At 40.7% G+C, this 25,208-nt stretch overlaps 1 protein-coding gene across 1 annotated transcript in view; it reads left to right on the top strand.

Moving 5' to 3' along the window:
• Positions 1 to 1,295: 1,295 nt before the first annotated feature.
• LOC120019535 (N-lysine methyltransferase SMYD2-B-like) overlaps positions 1,296 to 25,208 on the top strand; it is a 28,710-nt gene continuing 4,797 nt past the window's right edge. The window contains 4 exon segments of the mRNA XM_038962833.1: positions 1,296 to 1,497; positions 17,741 to 17,804; positions 20,140 to 20,250; positions 24,511 to 24,571. Coding sequence (XP_038818761.1) covers positions 1,328 to 1,497; positions 17,741 to 17,804; positions 20,140 to 20,250; positions 24,511 to 24,571 — 406 coding nt within the window. The 5' untranslated portion in view covers positions 1,296 to 1,327.

Below are 25,208 nucleotides of genomic sequence, written 5' to 3'. Positions count from 1 at the left end.
AAGTCTGTACCCCAGGAACTGTGACTCTGATTAAGTGAACATGTCCAACATTCAGTCACACACACAGACAAACACACCCACACACACAGACACACACACACACACACGCAAACACACACGCACACACAGACACGCACACGCGCACGCACGCACGCACGCACGCACGCACGCACGCACGCACGCACACACACACACACACACACACACACACACACACACACACACACACACAACCACACACACACACACACACAATCACCGACTCGTGATGTTCAGATTAGATTTTGTTTGTTTGAGAAAGACCATTTAGTAGAGGGTAAAATAATAAACATGTATCATTATTTCTGCCAAACAAAATGTAAAACATGGCAATGATGCTCTCATGGTCTAAATAAAGGCATTCAATAATTAGTTGCATGTCATAATTTATGCCCTTTTTTATTCTGTTACAATTCACCCCAAGCACTGTTATAATCATGGGGTAAATTGTAACAATTCACTCCTTGTATTTAAGACAACACCGTGCATTTGCAGTTTAATTTACATATATAATAACCACGTTATAAAGGACAGATGTAGGTTGTTTGTATCAAGTTTTGAATACACTACCATAAACGATCTCTGAGAAACTGACGAAAAGGTGAAAAGTGTTAGAACCATCCCGGTCTTCCCTACAAACCACCTGCCACATGAGGACCTTGATGGTCATTTAAATCCTGCTAATATATCAGCGCATGAAATAGATCATTGTTGATTTGTGACTCTGATACTTTTGATGTCAGGTTGTTTAGAACTCAATCATCAGGATATGTCATGAGAATTCTGAAGAAAAAAACCCCCAATGAAATTATTTTTATTAGCCTATCATTATTATTCATAATCAATGAAGACTAATACAATTTCTTCTATCCAGATTAGAATAAAATCATCAACACTTGTGTTAAATACACGACATGTTTTACCCACTTCTCAGTTGGAATTTAAAATGTGTTTTGATAGAAATGGGTCATCATATTCTTAACGACAATGAGTTGCACCGCGCCGCAGATCTCTGTCCGGTGCTCAGAGAAGCTTATTTTTGGCCGGACTTTATGACCCCTCCGGATTTCCGTGAGGGATGCGTCGATGATGTTACCATGTATGAACCGTTATTGGGGACGGTGACGCTGTCGCTTTCATATGGAAGGGGCACTAAACCATACCGGTGTAATTCTAACGACACGTAGGCAATTGCAGCGCCAAACGTGGGTTTATTGTAGCTGATTCTTGGTGAATAGTGGAATTCGGAAGGAAGTTCTTTCGGCGGATCTACTGTATAAGCAACAGAATGAAGGAGAGCATTGAGGGAATTGAGAGGTTCGTCAGTCCGGGAAAAGGGCGAGGACTCCGGGTCACCAAACCCTTCAAAGTTGGGGAGCTTCTCTTCGCTAGTCTTCCATATACTTACGTCCTGACTGCCAGCGAGAGAGGCTCTAACTGTGAATTCTGCTTCACAAGGTAGGCTATCTATCACTCCACGGTGACAAGTGTCAACCACTTTTCTCATGTCTTGCATGTGGAGGTGAACTGATTCGTCATTTAGCCTATTTGTTTCATTGGTGTCATATATTTTTTATTCCTCTCCATAACGGATGTATTTGACTGTGATTGTGTATCACAGGTGAGTTAATCACAGAACCAGTGTGAGCTCACAATTGTCGCAAGAAGAGAAACAGTAATTAACGTTACTGGACTAACACTCCCACTTGTGTTTTCTTAGCACACAGACTGTGCTGATAGCTGCTTTATTTAGGAGAAATGTTTTTATTATGACTGTGATATGTGGTTTTCTCACCTAGCTAGCTACCTTAGGATGAATGTACTAACTGTAGGCCCAAGTCACTCTTTATAAGAGCGTCTGCTTAATAGCTACAATGTAAATGTGTATAGCTGCAAGCAGCCATGCCCGGTTTCACACGATGACAGAAAAGGACAGGATCAATTGGATAACAAAGCAAGCATTTGATCATGTATTAACCGTTTTCTTTTATGTGTAATCATGAGTCTAAAATACAAAATCTGGAGTGTATCTGATATATGGTTCTTGAGGAGAAAATGATTGCAGATGATTTTGAGCATTAGCATATGCTTTACATGTGCAAATAATGAGTTGTTAATAGTTTCCTTGTTTTTTGAGATATCAATACCAAACCAAGTGAGGTTCATCTTAGGGATGTTCATGATAGTGATGGCAAGTGGATTTACAAAGGATTTAAATGGACATGTAAAATCTGATTTCCTAACTTAGCAATAACTCAGCCATCTCTTAACCAATCCCTTCAGTGGCTTGTATTCATGGAGGCCAAGGGAAGCCAGGCATCTCAAAAAAAATGGAACAATAAAAAAACATATATAAAATAATGCATATTTGTTTCATAATTTTGCTTCAATTTGCAAGAGGCTGAATGTATCTCACAGGAGAAAGCATCCTTGTGGTAACTCTCCAGTGTTCTAAGTCAATAGCTGTTTAGTGTTCCGAAAATGTTGGAAACATTAACTTGATTGACCATGCTCTAGATCATGTAACTGTTTATTAGCTTTTTTTAAAAAGCTAAGAGATGTACCATGGGTCTACATACCGAATTTGGTGATATTTGGACTTATAGTTAATGAAAATAAAAATTTTCAAAGGTTTTAAAATGTCCAAGATGGAGGAAAATCTATCCTGATGGACGTTATTGAGGCACATTTGTTTAGCATGAGGAAAGACACCTACATGAAAATGTTCTCTAGGTCCAATGAGGGGGAGGATATGAAGGTTTAAGTGAGACTGTTTATAACAGCGCCACCTATAGGCCAATTGGTACCATTATTTTTGACCAAGTTACTCATGGTCTGTAGTTTCTGTGTGCCAAATTCTTTAAAAAGTTATCATTCTATGCTGGAGTTATTTGACAATTTTTTTTAAATGTAAGAATAACAGCTTTGCTTTGAACCCCTAATTAGTGGACTTGATATATTAGGAATGAAACAATGCATCATCATATTAAATGTTGCATTCTTGAAAAAAATAACCTTTTAATTTGAAGAATTATTGTAAATCTCTTGGATTTATTAAACACCTGCCATATGTGACTGAAATGACACTTACAAAAAAATCAGGTCATCGGGGTCTGACAACTTGGATGGAAAATCCTGAGGAGAATAGAGGATGATATTGCCACTCCTATTCGCCATATCTTCAATCTAAGCCTACTAGAGAGTGTGTGCCCTCTGGCCTGGAGGGAAGCAAAAGTCATTCCGCTACCCAAGAATAGTAAAGCCCCCTTTAATGGCTCAAATAGCCGACCAATCAGACTATTACCAACCCTTAGTAAACTTTAGAAAAAAATAGTGTTTGACCTTATACAATGCTATTTTACAGTAAACAAATTGACAACAGACTTTCAGCACGCTTGTAGGGAAGGACATTCAACAAGCACAGCACTGAGAGAAATTGATGATAAAAAGATTGTGGGGGCTGTATTGTTAGACTTCAGTGTGGCTTTTGACATTATCGATCATTATCGATCATCTGCTGCTGGAAAAACGTATGTGTTAGGGCTTTACACCGCCTGCTATATTGTGGATAAAGAGTTACCTGTCTAACAGAACACACAGGGTGTTCTTTAATGGAAACCTCTCCAACATTTTTTATTTATTTGATTTAACCTTTATTTAACTAGGCAAGTCAACATAATCCAGTGTCTTGACGTGGCCCTTTCTGGGTATAGATAATGGCTTCCCACTCTCTCCTACACCCAGTTTATGTTATCTCAGGTCGTAAATTCCTGGCAGAGATTCTCTCCCCCTGGCCATGCAGAAAGAGAGACACAGAGAGAACAAAGGATTTTACTAAAATGAGAATATGAAACAAAATGTCCACTTGTGAAAAGGTGGGAATGGTCCGTGGACACTGAAGGGACGGGTATGACGAGTGTGTTTCATTTGGTGACCTCAGAGAGGACAGAAAACACACAACTATATCTCTGAATGTGTATATTTCTCAATTATGAGGTTTGCATCTAATTCTTGTATAAAATGAATGAGTAGAGATGAAACTATTTGTGAAATTGTCACGAAAGTCGTCGGGAGAAGGAGAGGAGGACCTAAGTACAGCGTGGTACGTATCCATAATACTTTAAATCAAAAATGAATACACAAACAAAAACAACAAAACGACCAACGAACAGTTCTGACAGGTGCAACAAACACTAACCAGAAAATAACCACCCACAAACACAAGTGGGAAAACAGGCTACCTAAGTATGGCTCTCAATCAGAGACAACGATAGACAGCTGCCTCTGATTGAGAACCATACCAGGCCAAACACATAGAAACAGAAAACCTAGACCTAAAACATAGAATACGCACCCACATCACACCCTGACCAAACGGTGGCGGCTCTGGTGCGGGACGTAGACCCCACTCCACCTTAGTCTTGGCCCCCTTATGTAGCGCCTCTGGAGTGGCGACCCTCGCCGCCGACCCCGGACTGGGGACCCTTACAACGGACCCCGAATATGAGGGAAACTGTGGCAGCGCCGGACAAGTGGGAGGCTCTGGCGGCGCCGCACAGGCGGGAGGCTCTGGCGGCGCCGGACAGGCGGGAGGCTCTGTCTGCTCCGGACAGGAGGGAGACTCTGGCTGCTCCGGACTGGAGGGCGTCGCTGGAGGCTCCGGACTAGAGGGCAACGCTGGAGGCTCCGGACTAGAGGGCGACGCTGGAGGCTCCGGACTAGAGGGCGTCGCTGGAGGCTCCGGACTAGAGGGCGACGCTGGAGGCCTCGTGCCATAACTCCTCACTGGAGGTTTCGTGCCATGGATCCTCACTGGAGGCTTCGTGCCATGAATCATCACTGGAGGCTTCGTGCCATGGATCATCACAGGAGGCTTCGTGCCTTGGATCATCACAGTAGGCTTCGTGCCATGGATCATCACTGGAGGCTTCGTGCCATGGATCATCACTGGAGGCTTCATGCCATGGATCATCACTGGAGGCTTCGTGCCATGGATTATCACTGGAGGCTTCTTGCCATGGATCATCACTGGAGGCTTCTTGCCATGGATCTTCACTGGTATGGAGAGACACACAGGAGGCCTGGCTCTGGGAGAAGGCACAGGACTCACCAGGCTGGGGAGACATGCAGGAGGGTTAGAGCTTAGCACAGGCACAGGACTCACCAGGCTGGGGAGACATGCAGGAGGCATTGTCCTTGGCCGAGGCACCGGATACACTGGGCGCACTGGAGGTCTCGAGAAAAAAGCCTGCACAACCCGTCCTGGCTGTATGGTGACTTCGGCCCTGCACCTGTGGGGCGCAGGCACAGGACGCACTGGGCTGTGCAGACGCACTGGAGACACAGTGTGCAAAGCTGGCGAAGGATAACCCGGACCGAGGAGACGCACTGGAGACCAGATGCGCTGAGCCGGCATCATCCCTCCTGGCTCGATGCCCACTCTAGCCCGGCCAATTCGAGGAGCTGCGATGTAACGCACCGGGCTATGCGTGCGCACTGGGGACACCGTGCGCTTCACCGCATAACACGGTGCCTGCCCAGTCACTCTCTTGCCACGGTAAGCACTGGGAGTTGGCTCAGGTCTCCTACCTGAGTCCGCCAATCTACCCTTGTGCCCTCCCCCCCAAAAAATCTGGGGCTGCCTCTCGTGCCCGTTACCTCGCGCCAATTCCTTGTAGTGTCGCCGCTCCGCTTTTGCTGCCTCCAGCTCCTTTTTCGGACGGCAATACTCTCCCGGCTGTGCCCATGGTCCTTTGCCGTCCAAAATTTCCTCCCATGTCCAGGAGTCCATGTTCCCACGCTGCATAGAATACGCACCCACATCACACCCTGACCAAACTAAAAATAGAAATATACAAAGCAATCTACGGTCAGGGCGTGACAGAAATTATGTAATGTGATGTTAAACCTTTAATGTGAGAGCATTCTATTCCCTTTAAAGTTTAACTAAGTCATTGGCCTGCCCCTGTGAGCACAGACATGATCAGGTGTCATAGAACCGCCTTTTCTACTGTTACGAATAACCCCCCCCCCCCTGAGGAAGCCCTCTTGAGACCACGCATACCTCGGTGTCAGCTGAGGTGGCACAGGTTTGAGTACCAAGACTGAGCAAACCCACAGCGTGAGCTGTGATTGCGAATAGTTTAGACTAAGCAAACCCACAGCGTGAGCTGTGATTGCGAATAGTTATTGAAATCCTAACCATACCACGTGGAGCATTGGCTACACGGCTGGAAATGGTTCAACTCTGAGACTATCGATCCCGACAGAATAAGAGCAAATGTTAGATACTAATTGCTAGTCTGCAGCTATAAATTATGTAACCCTGGGATGCTATTACCGACAACCGCCGAAAGATGTATTGTATGAGAACATTTCTGAATGGTACTCTGAAGTATCCATTCTAACCACGAAAGACTTTGATCTTCAGGGAACCAGAAAGAGAGAAAGAGATGCAGATGAACTGACTCTTCAGCAGATGAACTGACTCTCCAGCAGATGAACTGACTCTACAGCAGATTAACTGACTCTCCAGCAGATTAACTGACTCTCCAGCAGATTAACTGACTCTACAGCAGATGAACTGACTCTCCAGCAGATGAACTGACTCTCCAGCAGATGAACTGACTCTACAGCAGATTAACTGACTCTCCAGCAGATGAACTAACTCTACAGCAGATGAACTGACTCTCCAGCAGATGAACTGACTCTCCAACAGATGAACTGACTCTCCAGCAGATGGACTGACTCTCCAGCAGATGAATTGACTCTCCAGCAGATGAACTGACTCTCCAGCAGATGGACTGACTCTCCAGCAGATGGACTGACTCTCCAGCAGATGAACTGACTCTCCAGCAGATGAACTGACTCTCCAGCAGATGGACTGACGATTCCAACAGAGATCACGATGACACCTGGGCGTAAATATATATTGATTGCAATTATTCCCGAATGAGTGAGCGTTCATGTGCAAAGGATTAGCATTTCAATTAATATAATTATCAACTGTGTGTGTGTAGTGATCCCTTTTGTCTTTCCCACTCTCGCTCAGTCCACACTCACTTCCCTTTGTCCACCAAGCCGTCATATCGGCTTAGCCCACTAGGGAATCTTCCCTATCATTTGGTAGTAACATATCTACTGTTTGTTTGTTTATGCATTTCTGTGATTATTTAGTTAGTTAGTAAATAAATTATTAAGACAATTGGTGTATGGCTGATTCATAGTAAAGGCTGGGTTCGTGCAGATAACCAACAATTTACAACATTTGGAATGAGACTAACGTGAGGTAATAATTCATAATTCATTAATTAGAAGACTAGAAGACTAATTGATCAGATATTAAAATATCTGAGGAGTTATATGAGGAAAATTATAACTTTGTAATCTGAAAATTTTCCTTGGTGTCCCGACTTCCTAGTTAATTACATTTACATGATTAGTTTAATCACGTAATAATTACAGAGAATTGATTTGATAAAATAACAGTCTTCACTTTTAATGATGCCAACGACACGACACCAGGTAGAATCAGGAATTCCCCAGGGCAGCTGCCTAGGCCCTTTACTTTGAGTAAAGCCAGTGTGTCCACTGTATGTGGATGACTCAACACTATACACGTCAATTACTACAGCGACTGAAATGACTGCAACACTTAACAAAGAGCTGCATTTAGTTTCAGTATGGGTGGCAAGGAATATGTCAGTCCTAGTATTTCAAAAACTAAAATCATTGTAAACCTCAACTAGATCTTGTAATGAATAATGTGGTAATTGAGACATTTGAGGTGACTAAACTGCTTGGAGTAACCCTGCATTGTAAACTGGTCATGGTAAAAAAAAAGAACACATTCTTATTTTCAATGACGGCCTAGGAACGGTGGGTTAACTGTCTTGTTCAGGGGCAGAACGACAGATTTTTACCTTGTCAGCTCGGGGATTCAATCTTGCAACCTTGCGGTTAACTAGTCCAACGCTCTAACCTGCTCTAACCTGCCTTACATTGCACTCCACGAGGAATCTGCCTGTTACGCGAATGCAGTAAGAAGCCAAGGTAAGTTGCTAGCTAGCATTAAACTTATCTTATAAAAAACAATCAATCAATCATAATCACTAGTTAACGTCACATGGTTGATGATATTACTAGTTTATCTAGCGTGTCCTGCGTTGCATATAATCAATGCAGTGCGCATTCCCAAAAAAGGACTGTCGTTGCTCCAACGTGTACCTAACCATAAACATCAATGCCTTTCTTAAAATCAATACACAAGTATATATTTTTAAACCTGCATATTTAGTTAATATTGCCTCCTAACATGAATTTCTTTTAACTAAGGTAATTGTGTCACTTCTCTTGCAACAGAGTCAGGGTATATGCAGCAGTTTGGGCCGCCTGGCTCGTTGCGAACTGTGTGAAGACTATTTCTTCCTAACAAAGACAGCCAACTTCGCCAAACGGGGGATGATTTAACAAAAGCGCATTTGCGAAAAAAGCACAATCGTTGCACGACTGTACCTAACCATAAACATCAATGCCTTTCTTAAAATAAATACACGGAAGTATATATTTTTAAACCTGCATATTTAGCTAAAAGAAATCCAGGTTATCAGGCAATATTAACCAGGTGATTTTGTGTCACTTCTCTTGCGTTCATTGCATGCAGAGTCAGGGTATATGCAACAGTTTGGGCCGCCTGGCTCGTTGCAAACTAATTTGCCAGAATCTTACGTAATAATGACATAACATTGAAGGTTGTGCAATGTAACAGGAATATTTAGACTTATGGATGCCACCCGTTAGATAAAATACGGAACGGTTCCGTATTTCACTGAAAGAATAAAAGTTTTGTTTTTGAGATAATAGTTTCCGGATTCGACCATATTAATGGCCTAAGGTTCGTATTTCTGTGTGTTATTAGGTTATAATTAAGTCTATGATTTGATAGAGCAGTCTGACTGAGCGATGGTAGGCACCAGCAGGCTCGTAAGCATTCATTCAAACAGCACTTTCGTGCGTTTTGCCAGCAGCTCTTCGCAATGCTTCAAGCATTGAGCTGTTTATGACTTCAAGCCTATCAACTCCCGAGATTAGGCTGGTGTAACCGATGTGAAATGGCTAGCTAGTTAGCGGGGTGCGCGCTAATAGCGTTTCAGTCGGTGACGTCACTCGCTCTGAGACTTGGAGTAGTTGTTCCCCTTGCTCTGCAAGGGCCGCGGCTTTTGTGGAGCGATGGGTAACGATGCTTCGAGGATGGCTGTTGCAATGTTTTCCTGGTTCGAGCCCAGGTAGGGGCGAGGAGAGGGACGGAAGCTATACTGTTACACTGGCAATACTAAAGTGCCTATAAGAACATCCAATAGTCAAAGGTATATGAAATACAAATGGTATAGAGAGAAATAGTCCTATAATTCCTATAATAACTACAACCTAAAACTTCTTACCTGTGAATATTGAAGACTCATGTTAAAAGGAACCACCAGCTTTCATATGTTCTCATGTTCTGAGCAAGGAACTTAAACGTTAGCTTTTTTACATGGCACATATTGCACTTTTACTTTCTTCTCCAATACTTTGTTTTTGCATTATTTAAACCAAATTGAACATGTTTGATTATTTATTTGAGGCTAAATTGATTTTATTGATGTATTATATTAAGTTAAAATAAGTGTTCATTCAGTATTGTTGTAATTGTCATTATTACAAATACATTTTTAAAAATCGGCCGATTAATCGGTATCGGATTTTTTCGGTCCTCCAATAATCGGTATCGGTATCGGCGTTGAAAAATCATAATCGGTCGACCTCTACTAAATACACACATATTAATGTCAATTTTAATTTATTCTTTTAACAGACACTCCATGTTGCAACACACACTCTTTCTACACACCTGAAACTGGAGTAGTCCTGGGGTGAGGTCCCTGTAAGTACAGATGAGCTGTCATCTGCAAGATCACCTGCAAACTAAGCACTGACGCCAGTTCAACGTCTAGTTTTGATCTACATTTGGTTGAGTTCTCAACTTATGAGAATTCAACGTGAAATCAACAAAACATTTCACCATCTCATTGGATTTAAGTTAAATGTTGGGTGAAAAAAATACGACATTCTCTTACGTTTCTGACTCTTTTTTTTCTCTCTGCGTTGATTCAACATCATCACATTGCATTTTCTGGTTGGAATTACATGGAAACAACGTTGATTCAAACAATTTCTCCCCAGTGGGTGGTGTCTACATAGTCCTTTACTCAACAGTCAACACCTTGAAAGATCTAGATACTATCATCTCTTTCTCCAATCCTTCTCTTTTCCCGTCGAGAGGGATCATTCCATCGTCCTGAAGGCAGAAAATGTCTTTGTCTTTGTGACAGCTTCTCTTGGGCTGGCTGCTTGTCTTTGTCTTTGACAGCTTCTCTGGGGCTGGCTGCTTGTTTTTGTCTTTGGCAGCTTCTCTGGGGCTGGCTGCTTGTTTTTGTCTTTGGCAGCTTCTCTGGGGCTGGCTGCTTGTTTTTGTCTTTGACAGCTTCTCTGGGGCTGGCTGCTTGTCTTTGTCTTTGTGACAGCTTCTCTGGGGCTGGCTGCTTGTTTTTGTCTTTGTGACAGCTTCTCTGGGGCTGGTTGCTTGTCTTTGTCTTTGTGACAGCTTCTCTGGGACTGGCTGCTTGTTTTTGTCTTTGTGACAGCTTCTCTGGGGCTGGCTGCTTGTCTTTGTCTTTGTGACAGCTTCTCTGGGGCTGGCTGCTTGTCTTTGTCTTTGTGACAGCTTCTCTGGGGCTGGCTGCTTGTTTTTGTCTTTGGCAGCTTCTCTGGGGCTGGCTGCTTGTCTTTGTCTTTGTGACAGCTTCTCTGGGGCTGGCTGCTTGTTTTTGTCTTTGACAGCTTCTCTGGGGCTGGCTGCTTGTCTTTGTCTTTGTGTCAGCTTCTCTGGGGCTGGCTGCTTGTTTTTGTCTTTGTGACAGCTTCTCTGGGGCTGGCTGCTTGTCTTTGTCTTTGTGACAGCTTCTCTGGGGCTGGCTGCTTGTCTTTGTCTTTGTGACAGCTTCTCTGGGGCTGGCTGCTTGTCTTTGCTATGGCCTAGTAGTAAATACATGCGTGAGACCTTTTAAAATGCTCACCCTTAATGGATAACATAGCAAATATGAATGCCTATTCAAATATTCTAACATTTCAGTTCTCTTTCTGTGCAATTAAAAATGTGCCTTTGTGAGCTGAACTACTCTACTGACCTGTCCTTGTTTATGCATTTGGTGGTGGTTCACTTCATTAAATTACTTGGCAGAAAATAACCTCTCTTAGAAGTAACATGAAGAACAATTTGTTCTTTAAGATTACTGCTATATTTGGATGATTTGCATTTGCATTCTATATTATATTGCTGTATGATCAGCATCTGTCATGAAGAGCACCATTTTTTCATGGTATGGGATAAGAACCCCTTTGCCTTTTGGTTCTCATATGTAGCTTATGTCTTATGTTATTATGCTGTTAGATCTGTATCATGTTCTCTTTCTGAAATGCCAAAGTGTATGTTCATTTTATCAAGAGAGACTTTTCAAAGGAGAATATACTGTGTGCTATTCATTAAACCTTAACCTTTTCTCTTATCCCCATCCTTTTTAGAGACAAGTATAACAGTTCAAGTAAACTTTTGTGCTTCTATCTGGATAGAAAAAGAGATGTCTGTCTTCCTGCAGTGAAACATCTCTTTGTAAATGCTATAGATGTAGGATCTTAAAGGAAAAATCCACCAAATCCACTCATTCCTATAATTATCTGGTGTTAAATAACACTAATATCTGAGAACAATATTTTTTGTGAAGAAATGTATCATTTGGGGGTTATAATGTTGGTAGCAACGTGAAAAATCGTTGTGGAAATCTGTTGCAGCTCAAGTTCACTGCAAAATCCACAATGCAATGCTCTCTCTGTGGGCTGGCTGGCTAGGTAGCTAGCTAGCTAGCAAACATAGCTACACACAATAATATCAAAGACAATATCAGCTGGTAAAGTATCTAGTTAGTTGTAAAATCAACTAAACAAACTGCACTATCAATTTAGTAGTCTACAATCTCAGCATGTTCAACCTGCAGATTGATGTGCCTCACAGAGTGGAATCAAACATTTACAATTGGCATATATACTTTTTGAGGAGATGTGAAACGTTGCCCATGCTACGTCAGTGGGCCACACGGTGCATTCTGGGCGATTCTGGGACAAAGAGCGCTCACCTTCAAGGAGTGAATGGGAGTCTATTGGGCGCTAGCTCAAAAACCCAACATTAGCACGAATCTCGTCAACAAGAAGTACAACATTACAAATATTTTCTGAGATATGAGATGATTAACTTGCTATCTATAATATTGTATAGCTTTTGAATTGTGACATTATGCACTTAAGAGAAAAATAGGCACGCTTCAACATATATACTGACTTTGAGAAGGGATTGCGTGATGATAAAAAAATGAAAAAATGATTAGCTTAGCAACCGTGCCGCCACATGACAATGTGAATTACAAATTTCTCGAGGTAGGAATATCGCAAAAATATGATACATTTCTCATTCGAGAGAAGACATCCTCCCGAGTTATGACATCGGCCAGTATTGAAATCTGACATGTATTATAGTCGTTTTCACAATCTAAAAGTCATATTCCTATTAACTTCCAGTGTGGTGAGAGCGATTTTATCACATTGCTACATCATACGTCATTGATTTCTGCCTGCTGGAATGCCAATAACTGAGATACACATGAAAACATGAAATTACCCAGGGAATCGATAAAACATCACTCAGGCATGCACAACAATAATTTAACATCCAAAATGGGTGAACCTTTCCCTTAATTTGTGCCAGTTTGCTACAGCAGGAAAATAATCCTGCAGCAATAGGAAATGTGAATGTAGATTATAATTAATGGGGAAAGCCAGTATGAGGGTTTGCGCTCAGGCTAAAATGAAAGGCGGCTGGTGCGTGGGAGAGAAAATATCTGTGGAGTTGAAAAAGTACTCGCACAAGTGCAAGGTGCTATATATATAACAAAAATGGAACATGGCATATGTTTCAGCCTTATGCCTTCATCAGTGCGGTACAAACAAATTAAGAAGACACGTACTTAAGAAGACACTCATGCTTTGCATAACAGGCGGAACAGGTGCAGATAGTTGATTAGAGACTGGCGAATGGGAAGTCAATGCATATTATCAAGGAGGATATACACTACCGTTCAAAAGTTTAGGGTCACTTAGAAATGTCCTTGTTTTTGAAAGAAAAGCACATCTTTGTCCATTAAAATAACATAAAATTGATCAGAAATACAGTGTAGACATTGTTAATGTTGTAAATGACTATTGTAGTTGGAAACGGCAGATTTTTTAATGGAATATCTACGTAGGTGTACAGAGGCCCATTATCAGCAACCATCACTCCTGTGTTCCAATGGCACGTTGTGTTAGCTAATCCAAGTTTATCATCTTAAAAGGCTAATTGATCATTAGAAAACCCTTTTGCAATTATGTTAGCATAACTGAAAACTGTTGTTCTGATTTAAAGAAGCAATAAAACTGGCCTTCTTTAGACTAGTTGATTATCTGGAGCATCAGCATTTGTGGGTTCGATTACAGGCTCAAAATGGCCAGAAACAAATAACTTTCTTCTGAAACTCATCAGTTTATTCTTGTTCTGAGAAATGAAGGCGAGAAATTGCCAAGAAACTGAAGAGCTTGTACAACGCTGTATACTCCTCCCTTCACAGAACAGTGCGAACTGTCTCTAACCAGAATAGAAAGCGGAGTGGGAGGCCCCGGTGCACAACAGAGCAGAAGGACAAGTACATTAGAGTGTCTAGTCTCAACATCAACAGTGAATAGGCGACTCCGGGATGCTGGCCTTCTAGTCAGAGTTGCAAAGAAAAAGCCATATCTCAGACTGGTCAATAAAAATAACAGATTAAGATGGGCAAAAGAACACAGAAACTGGACAGAGGAAAATTGGAAAAAAGTGTTATGGACAGACGAATCTAAGTTTGAGGTGTTCAGATCAGAAAGAAGAACATTCGTGAGACGCAGAAAAAATGAAAAGATGCTGGAGGAGTGCTTGACGCCATCTGTCAAGCAAGGTGGAGGCAATGTGATGGTCTGGGGGTGCTTTGGTGGTGGTAAAGTGGGAGATTTGTACATGGTAAAAGGGATCTTGAAGAAGGAAGGCTATCACTCCATTTTTCAACGCCATGCCATACCCTGTGGACTGTGCTTAATTGGAGCCAATTTCCTCCTACAACAGGACAATGACCCAAAGCACAGCTCTAAACTATGCAAGAACTATTTAGGGAAGAAGCAGTCGGCTGGTATTCTGTCTGTAATGGAGTGGCCAGCACAATCACCGGATCTCAACGCTATTAAGCTGTTGTGGGAGCTGCTTGACCTTATGGTACGTAAGAAGTGCCCATCAAGCAAATCCAACGTGTGGGAGGTGCTTCAGGAAGCATGGGGTGAAATCTCTTACCTCAACAAATTGACAACTAGAATGCCAAAGGTCTGCAAGGCTGTAATTGCTGCAAATGGAGGATTTTTTTATTATTAGTATTTTTTTAACCAGGTAGGCCAGTTGAGAACAAGTTCTCATTTACAACTGCAACCTGGCCAAGATAAAGCAAAGCAGTGCGACACAAACAACACAGAGTTTCACATGGGATAAACGAACATACAGTCACAATAGATACACAATAGAACAAATCTATATACAGTGTGTGCAAATGGAGTAAGATTCTTTGACGAAAGCAAAGTTTGAAGGACACAATTATTATTTCAATTAAAAATCATTATTTATAACCTTGTCAATGTCTTGACTATATGTCTTATTCATTTTACAACTCATTTCATGTATGTTTCATGGAAAACAAGGACATTTCTAAGTGACCCCAAACTTTTGAACGGTAGTGTAGATTATAATTAATGGACATTTTTTTCTTGGGGTTGATCAGTTTTTTATTAGGGCAAATCAGGTCTGATATTTTAAAGTCTAAATTACAAACTTTAGTAGCTTTTTTAAACCTCGACTACACTGCAAGTTTGCATTTCCTGCTGTGCAGAAAAATTATCAGCAACAAAAGAGTGATCAAATTAAGATCCTACATCTGTAGCAATTTTTTTTTTTTTTTAATCTCTTCTCTCAAGGCGTACATGAGACATTTGAGATATCCAGCTGCTTTAATTGCTGTATTGTAGTCTGTCACTATTCTGCAATTAATGGATTGATGATGCTGCTCTTTAGTCAAAAAGGAGAGTAATATAACAACCGTTTGGAAGTTGCAACCCCTTTTTTGTCTGTAGACAATACCTGCGGGATTAGTACAGTTCTTTCATCTTGAGACCAATGGTTCAGTCTTTAGCCATAACCCTAAAGGAACTAGATAGCCTACAACCCACTGCAACGGTAGGTCTTGACTCCCAGGTCCATAGACTCCCTGCAGTATCAGTGGCCTGTTTGGAGTTTTCTACTGTTCTTGTTCTTGTCTGAAATGGCAGCTGGTCCAACTCAAAGGGCACATCTATTAATACCCCAGAATGTTTCAAAGGCTACAGTCCCCCTCGGTTACGATGGGAGAAACGCCATTAACAACTCCTGCCCCCACCTCAGGAGGAATGGGTTGTTCCGTAAAACTGACAACACACAGTGATGAAGACACCAGTTGTCTTGCCTTTTTCTCTCTCTTTGAACCGGCACTCAAAATATGACTGTGAAGATCAACTATTAACTACAGACTAGAGGTCGACCGATTATGATTTTTCAACGCCGATACTGATTATTGGAGGACAAAAAAAGCCGATACCGATTAATCGGCCGATTTATATAAAACAAAATGTTTTTAAATATATATATATATCATACACACACACACACATTTTTGTAATAATGACAATTGCAACAATACTGAATGAACAATGAACACTTTTATTTTAACTTAATATAATACATAAATACACACACACAACTCTGAAGTGACAATGATACTGAAGAGTCTGCTTAGGAGACAAATACTCTCAACTGTTTGAATAAAAATAGAGTTTAAGTTACCTGTGATGAATGTTGAAAACAAAAACTGTAATTTCTATATGCAGGAAATCATATTTTAATAATGGGCATGGTAAGAATTGACGACCAAAGTGCAAGTCATAATTCCCATGACACCTTCTAGCAAAATCTGAAAAGCGGTTCCTTCATTTATTCCATAGGATATTTTTAGATTCACTTAAAATAAGGTCTGTGTTTCGTGTAGGCTTACACCACCTTGCCAATTTTATAACTGTGTAGATATCCATAGGACAAGGTAACTCTGATCAATATTGGCTAAATATAAGCGAAGATCATTTTTTTTGTAGAGTGGATTTATGAAAATCTGTTGACAAACGTTACCTTATCCTAGTGAGATTTACACGGGTATCAAAACGTCGAGGCGGTTTAAGCCTGCATGAAACACAGACCTTATTTGAAGTAGATCAAGACATTCTCTATGGAAGACATGAACGGTAAAATAACGAAGGAACCCCTTTCAAGTTCAGCCGCAAGTTATTACAGGAATTATAACGCGTCTACTATTTCTCTCTAAACCATATACCTTTGACTAATCCGGAAACTATCACCTCGAAAACAAAACGTTTATTCCGTTCCGTATTTTATCTAACGGGTGGCATCCATGAGTCTAAATATTCCTGTTACATTGCACAACCTTCAATGTTATGTCATAATTACGTAAAATTCTGGCAAATTAGTTCGCAAAGAGCCAGGCGGCCCAAACTGTTGCATATACCCTGACTCTGCGTGCAATGAACGCAAGAGAAATGACACAATTTCACCTGGTTAATATTGCCTGCTAACCTGGATTTCTTTTAGCTAAATATGCAGGTTTAAAAATATATACTTGTGTATTTATTTTAAGAAAGGCATTGATGTTTATGGTTAAGTACACATTGGAGCAATGACAGTCATTGATTGATTGTTTTTTTATAAGATAAGTTTAATGCTAGCTAGCAATTTACCTTAGCTTACTGCATTCGCTAACAGGCAGGCTCCTCGTGGAGTGCAATGTAATCAGTGTTAGAGCATTGGACTAGTTAACTGTAAGGTTGCAAGATTGGATCCCCCGAGCTGACAAGGTTAAAAATCTGTCGTTCTGCCTCGTTCCTAGGCCGTCATTGAAAATAAGAATGTGTTCTTAACTGACTTGCCTAGTTAAATAAAGATTAAACAAAGGTGTAAAAAAATTATTATAATAATAAAAAAATTGGCGCCCAAAAATACCGATTTCCGATTGTTATGAAAACTTGAAATCGGCCCCGATTAATCGGCCATTCCGATTAATCGGTCGACCTCTACTACAGACTGTCATGTCTCAGCCATACATGTCATGTGTGTGTATCTACAGCAGTTGTGTATGCCATGGTCATCAGGAACCATATTCAGGGTTGGGGCCAAACCCATTTCAACTCAGTCAATAAAGGAAGTTAATTGAAATGGAATTGACTCCTTACTATGTTTGGTAGTGGCTGCTAAACTGTGCCATGATAGCATACCACTGTGCTCTGTGAAGCAGTATTTACCTGGCTGTGATGCCCTGTTTGTAACAGTATTAGGTGAAAATGTGACTAGAAGCTATGGATATTTTAGTACTTATTCCCCACTAACCCATTGTCTTGTCATCCATAGGAAGGAGGGCTTGGCAAAATGTGGGAAGTGCAAAAAAGCGTTGTATTGCAATGTGAAATGTCAGGTAAGACATGATGATGATGATGGTGGTGATGACATTGCACGTACATACAGTATCAGTCAAAGTTTGGACACACCTACTCATTCAAGGGTTTTTCTTTATTTTTACTATTTACTACATTGTAGAATAATAGTGAAGACCTCAAAACTATGAAATAACACATGGAATTATGTAGTAACCAAAAAAGTGTTAAACAAATCAAAATATATTTTAGATTTTAGATTCTTCAAAGTAGCCACCCTGCCTTGATGACAGCTTTGCACACTCTTGGCATTCTCTCAACCAGCTTCACCTGGAATGCTTTTCCAACAGTCTTGAAGGAGTTCCCACATATGCTGAACACTTGTTGGCTGCTTTTCCTTCACTCTGTGGTCCAACTCATCCCAAACCATCTCAATTTGGTTGAGGTTGGGTGATTGTGGAGGCCAGGTCATCTGATGCAGCACTCCATCACTCTCCTTCTTGGTCAAACAGCCCTTACACAGCCTGGAGGTGTGTTTTGGGTCATTGCCCTTTTGAAAAACAAATGATACTCCCACTAAGCGCAAACCAGATGGGATGGCGTATCACTGCAGAATGTTGTGGTAGCCATGCTGGTTAAGTGTGACTTGACTTCTAAATAAATCACAGACGGTGTCACCAGCAAAGCACCCCCAAACCATCACACCTCTTCCTCCATGCGTCACGGTGGGAACCACACATGCGTTCACCTACTCTGCGTCTCACAAAGACATGGCGGTTGGAACCACAAATCTTAAGTTTGGACTCATCAGACCAAAGAAAAGATTTCCATCGGTCTAATGTCCATTGCTCGTGTTTCTTGGCCCAAGCAAGTTTCTTCTTCTTATTGGTGTCCTTTAGTAGTGGTTTCTTTGCAGCAATTCGACCATGAAGGCCTGATTCACGCAGTCTCCTCTGAACAGTTGATGTTGAGATGTGTCTGTTACTTGAACTTTGTGAAGCATTTATTTGGGCTGCAATCTGAGGTGCAGTTAACTCTAATGAACTTATCCTCTGCAGCAGAGGTAACTTTGGGTGTTCCTTTCTTGTGGCGGTCCTCATGAGAGCCAGTTTCATCATAGCACTTGATGGTTTTTGTGACTGCACTTGAAGAAACTTTCAAAGTTCTTGAAATTTTCAGGATTGACTGAGCTTCATGTCTTAAAGTAATGATGGACTGTCATTTCTCTTTGCTTGAGCTGTTCTTGCCATAATATGGACTTGGTCTTTTACCAAATAGGGCTACCTTCTGTATACCACCCCTACCTTGTCACAACACAACTGATTGGCTCAAACGCATTAAGAAGGAAATAAATTCCACAAATTAACTTTTATCAAGGCACACCTGTTAATTGTAATGCATTCCAGGTAGTGTGCAAAGCTGTCATGAAGGCAAAGGAAAATAATCTTTAAAGAATCTCAAATATAACATATATTTTGATTTATTTAATAGTTTTTTGGTTACTACATAATTCCATATGTGTTATTTCATAGTATTGATATCTTCACTACTTTTCTACTTTTCTAAATCCCTTGAATGAGTAGGTGTCTCCAAACTCATGACTGGTACTATACATGCATACAGCCATAGACAAGTACCTAACATTGCATTATCTTCCAGCATCAGTGTGTATACTGTATACTCTCAGTTCTGAATGTGAAGTCCTGTGTGTTCTATTTTAGAGGGCAGATAATGTGTCACTAATATCCTGTAGGCAGAATGCCTATAGTTCCAGGAATGGCTGAGGGCATGGATGGGGCTGGGGTAGAGGAGTTAGTTTTGAGTGGGTAGGTAAGAGGGTAGAGGATATACTATATCAGCAGGGTTAGGGGAAAGCATATAGTTTGGGTTAGGGTCATCCCTAAAGACTGGTTGTTTCGAATTGTGGGTTAATGTGGTCGGGATATTTTCTGTCGGGCATGAGTAATGGGGGTGTACGTCTGAAACCCTACCTCTTCACAGAGTATCTTAAATATCCCCCCCCAACCCCCCCAACTAGCATTGACTTTGCCGTACTTACTATGACTGTGATATGTGGTTGTCCCACCTATCTATCTCAAGATGAATGCAAGTCGCTATGGATAAGAGTGTCCACTAATTGACTAAAATGTAAATGTAATTGGAGACGGTGAGGTAGCTTGTAATAGAGGGGCAAATATGTTGGGGGTAATATGATCCAAAGTCTGTGGAGTTGCATGCTGTCTATCTCTTTAGCACGCTCCATCCAATCAAAAGGTGTATGAGTGGAGGCTAGCACAAGTTATACAGTTGTGGTATCAAATGGACACCTTTAGTGGGCCAACATTCTTAAACATAGCTCCTGTGTGTGTTCCTCAGAAAGGGGATTGGGCCATGCACAAGCTGGAGTGCGGGGCCATGATAGCGTACGGGGAGAAATGGTGTCCATCTGAGTCCGTCCGACTGGTGGCTAGGATAATCGCCAAACAGGTGAGAGAGAGAAGTAGCTCTATTCCACAGTCACTACCAGTAACGTATCCAGATCCATCGGATGTAGTGATCACAATATAGTAGCCATATCTAGGACAACCAAAGTTCCAAAGGCTGGCAAAATATAGTGTATAAGAGGTCGTACAATACGTTTTGTAGTGATTCCTATGTTGATGATGTAAACAATATTTGTTAGTCCGTGGTGTGTAATGAGGAGTAAACAGACATTGCACTTGACACATTTATGAAATTGCTTATCCCAATTACTAATAAGCATGCACACATTAAGGAAAGGACTGTAAAAACTGTTAAATCCCACATGGATTGATGAGGAATTAAAAAAATTGTATGACTGAGAAGGATGAGGCAAAAGGAATGACAAATAAGTCTGGCTACACAAAAGATTGGCAAGCATATTGCAATTTGAGAAATCATGTGACTAAACTGAGTAAAAAGAAGAAGAAACTACACTATGAAAGAATGATAGTAAAAAGCTTTGGAGCACCTTCAATTAAATTTAGTGAAAAAAGGCTATCTCAGTTCCATCCTTCATTGAATCAGATGACTCATTCATTACAAAACCAACTGATATTGCCAACTACTTCAATGATTTTTTCATTGGCAAGATTAGCAAATTTAGGCATGACATGCCAGCAACGAATGGAATGGAAAATTACTGAGGATAAGAACGGACGATATTGCCACTCCTGTTTGCCATATCTTCAATTTATGCCTACTAGAAAGGGTGTGCCCTCAGACCTGGAGGGAAGCAAAGCCCCCTTTACTGGCTCAAATAGTCGACCAATCAGCCTGTTACCAATCCTTAGTAAAGTTTTGGAAAAAATAGTGTTTGACCAGATACAATGTTATTTTACAGTAAACAAATTGACAACAGACTTTCAGCACGCTTATAAGGAAGGACATTCACCAAACACAGCACTTACACAAATGACTGATGATTGGCTCAGAGAAATTGGTAATACAAATATTTTAGGGGCTGTTTGGTTAGACTTCAGTGCGGCTTTTGACCTTTTCGATCATAGTCTGCTGCTGGAAAAACGTATGTGTTATGACTTTACACCCCCTGCTATATTGTGGATAAAGAGTTACCTGTCTAACAGAACACAGAGGGTGTTCTTTAATGGAAGCCTCTCCAACATAATCCAGGTAGAATCAGGAATTCCCCAGGGCAGCTGGGCCCCTTACTTTTTTCAATCTTTAATAACGACATGCCACTGGCTTTGAGTAAAGCCATTTTGTCTATGTATGCGGATGACTCAACACTATACACGGCAGCTACTACAGCAACTAAAATGATTGCAACACTTTAAAAAGAGCTGCAGTTAGTTTCAGAATGGATGGCAAGGAATAAATTAGCCCTACATATTTCAAAAACCTAAAGCATTGTATTTGGGACAAATCATTCACTAACCCTAAACTTGAACTAAATCTTGTAATAAATAATGTGGAAATTGAGAAAGTTGAGGTGACTGTCATGACCAACTGTCATGGTCAAAACATATTGATACAACATTAGCTAAAATAGGAACAAGGCAGGTCCTACAGGCTCTAGTTTTGTTGCACCTGGACTACTGTTCAGTCGTGTGGTCAGGTGCCACAAAGAGAGACTTAGGGAAATTGTAAATGGCTCAGAACAGGGCAACACGGCTGGCCCTTGGATGTACACAGAGAGCAAACATTAGTAATATGCATGTCAATCTCTCTTGGCTCAAAGTAGAGGAGAGATTTACTTCATCACTACTGGTATTTGTGAGAGGTATTGACATGTTGAAAGTAGAGGTCGACCGATTAATCGGAATGGCCGATTAATCGGGGCCGATTTCACGTTTTCATAACAATCGGAAATCGGTATTTTTGGGCGGCGATTTCAAAAAATATTTAATCTTTATTTAACTAGGCAAGTCAGTTAAGAACACATTCTTATTTTCAATGACGGCCTAGGAACGTTCTGCCTTAATCGGGGCCGATTTCAAGTTTTCATAACAATCGGAAATCGGTATTTTTGGGCGCCGATTTTTTTATTATTATTATTTATTTTTTTACACCTTTGTTTAATCTTTATTTAACTAGGCAAGTCAGTTAAGAACACATTCTTATTTTCAATGACGGCCTAGGAACGAGGCAGAACGACAGATTTTTAACCTTGTCAGCTCGGGGGATTCAATCTTGCAACCTTACAGTTAACTAGTCCAATGCTCTAACACCTGATTACATTGCACTCCACGAGGAGCCTGCCTGTTAGCGAATGCAGTAAGCTAAGGTAAGTTGCTAGCTAGCATTAAACTTATCTTATAAAAAACAATCAATCAATGACTGTCATTGTTCCAATGTGTACTTAACCATACACATCAATGCCTTTCTTAAAATCAATACACAAGTATATATTTTTAAACCTGCATATTTAGCTAAAAGAAATCCAGGTTAGCAGGCAATATTAACCAGGTGAAATTGTGTCATTTCTCTTGCGTTCATTGCACCCAGAGTCAGGGTATATGCAACAGTTTGGGCCGCCTGGCTCTTTGCGAACTAATTTGCCAGAATTTTACGTAATTATGCCAACATTGAAGGTTGTGCAATGTAACAGGAGTATTTAGACTCATGGATGCCACCCGTTAGATAAAATACGGAACGGAATAAACGTTTTGTTTTCGAGGTGATAGTTTCCGGATTAGTCAAAGGTATATGGTTTAGAGAGAAATAGTCGACGCGTTATAATTCCTGTAATAACTTGCGGCTGAATTTGAAAGGGGTTCCTTAGTTATTTTACCGTTCATGTCTTCCATAGAGAATGTCTTGATCTACTTCAAATAAGGTCTGTGTTTCGTGCAGGCTTAAACCGCCTCAACGTTTTGATACCCGTGTAAATCTCACTAGGATAAGGTAACGTTTGTCAACAGATTTTCATAAATCCACTCTACAATTTTTTTTTATCTTCGCTTATATTTAGCCAATATTGATCAGAGTTACCTTGTCCTATGGATATCTACACAGTTATAACATTGGCAAGGTGATGTAAGCCTACACGAAACACAGACCTTATTTTAAGTGAATCTAAAAATATCCTATGGAATAAATGAAGGAACCGCTTTTCAGATTTTGCTAGAAGGTGTCATGGGAATTATGACTCGCACTTTGGTTGTCAATTCTTACCATGCCCATTATTAAAATAGGATTTCCTGCATATAGAAATTAAAGTTTTTGTTTTCAACATTCATCACAGGTAACTTAAACTCTATTTTTATTCAAACAGTTGAGAGTATTTGTCTCCTAAGCAGACTCTTCAGTATCATTGTCACTTCAGAGCTGTGTGCGTGTGTGTGTATTTATGTATTATATTAAGTTAAAATAAAAGTGTTCATTGTTCATTCAGTATTGTTGCAATTGTCATTATTACAAAAATGTGTGTGTGTGTATGATATATATATATATTTAAAAAAACAATTGTTTTACATAAATCGGCCGATTAATCGGTATCGACTTTTTTGTCCTATAATAATCGGTATCGGTATCGGCATTGAAAAATCATAATCGGTCGACCTCTAGTTGAAAGCAGTGAGCTTTGTTTAAACGACTAGCACACAGTCCCCAAGTCCAGAACAGACTATGGGAGGCGCACAGTACTAGATAGAGCCATGACTACATGGAACTTTTCCACATCAGGTAACTAATACAAGCAGTAGAATCAGATTTAAAGAATATAAAAATACATCTTATGTAACAGCAAGGACTATGAAGCAACATAGAGTATGGAGTATGGGCCTGAGGGCACACACTTAGTGTGTTGTGAATTCTGTAATGAATTTATTGTAATATTTTTCAAATTGTATAACTGCCTTAATTTTTCCGGACACAAGGAAGAGTAGCGGCTGCCTAATTTCATAATTAATAAACGCCAAAATCAGTTTTTTCTATTTCAAATGGTTTTGTTATGTTTCAGTCTTCTGTGATGTATATAAAGTGTCATATTGGGATGCAAACTCAATGTAATACATTTCAACTCTATATCTGACATGGTACAGGTGTCTTCTTTTTTAAGCCCATAACTGTGTGTGTGAGGTGTTTCAAAGTAGATTTGTTTAAGACTACCAAGAAACACTCTGTGTGATCCTGATTTAGCCCACTGCAGTAAAAGTTTAAGGTCTGTATGGTATCTGTGTTGTTAGTGCTGCTAGTTGTTTTGGGATGCTTATTTTGGCAGACAGAGGGTGTTAACGCAACTGTCTCTGTCTGTTTTTGCAGAAAGCCCAGAAAGAGAGGAGTACGTCAGAGGAGCTGCTGCTGATTGGAGAGCTGGAATCACGTACTAACAAAACACCCACAGAGAGAATGAGTCAATACACTGAGTGTTCCATTGTGTTGTGTCTGCTTATTGTCATTCTGTGTGAAAGACATACATCTCTTTCATCATGGTACTGAACGTGACACAAAGTAAAAGAAGATACAATGATAGCGTAATGAATTCGGGGGGGTTCCGAATTCATTACACTATCATTGGTACCTCTTGGACTTGGTACCTCACATGTACACGCCTAGCTGAAGGCCTCATGCATGCTAACTCACTTCTTACACCATATGTAGCAAATTCGGGGTGTAGCCCCGATCGGGACCCGAATCCGGGTCCAGTGACTGTCAACCCAACCCCTTAGCTGTTACGCCAAGAGATCCAAAACTAATGAGAAGGTTGCTAGGTGTTGGGTTAAGGTCGCTACCATATACTGTATATACAGTATAATGTAATCTAGTGTAATTATCATTCATCCATGTTTTGGCCCTAATACTGATTGCTTTTGAACAACAGCTTATCTTCAAACCTAGTCTTCAGAGAGACAGACAGAATAGTGTTGTCAAGCTGGCCCTCTCTATTTATACATTAGTGAGAAATGTCACCCGACACTCTCCTCTACCAGGCCTTTACCAGAGCCTCCCAACGAATGTCC

Source organism: Salvelinus namaycush, chromosome 24 (genome assembly GCF_016432855.1).
Source record: "Salvelinus namaycush isolate Seneca chromosome 24, SaNama_1.0, whole genome shotgun sequence".
NCBI classification, from domain to species: Eukaryota; Metazoa; Chordata; class Actinopteri; order Salmoniformes; family Salmonidae; genus Salvelinus; species Salvelinus namaycush.
This window is presented reverse-complemented; position numbering and strand designations above follow the sequence as displayed.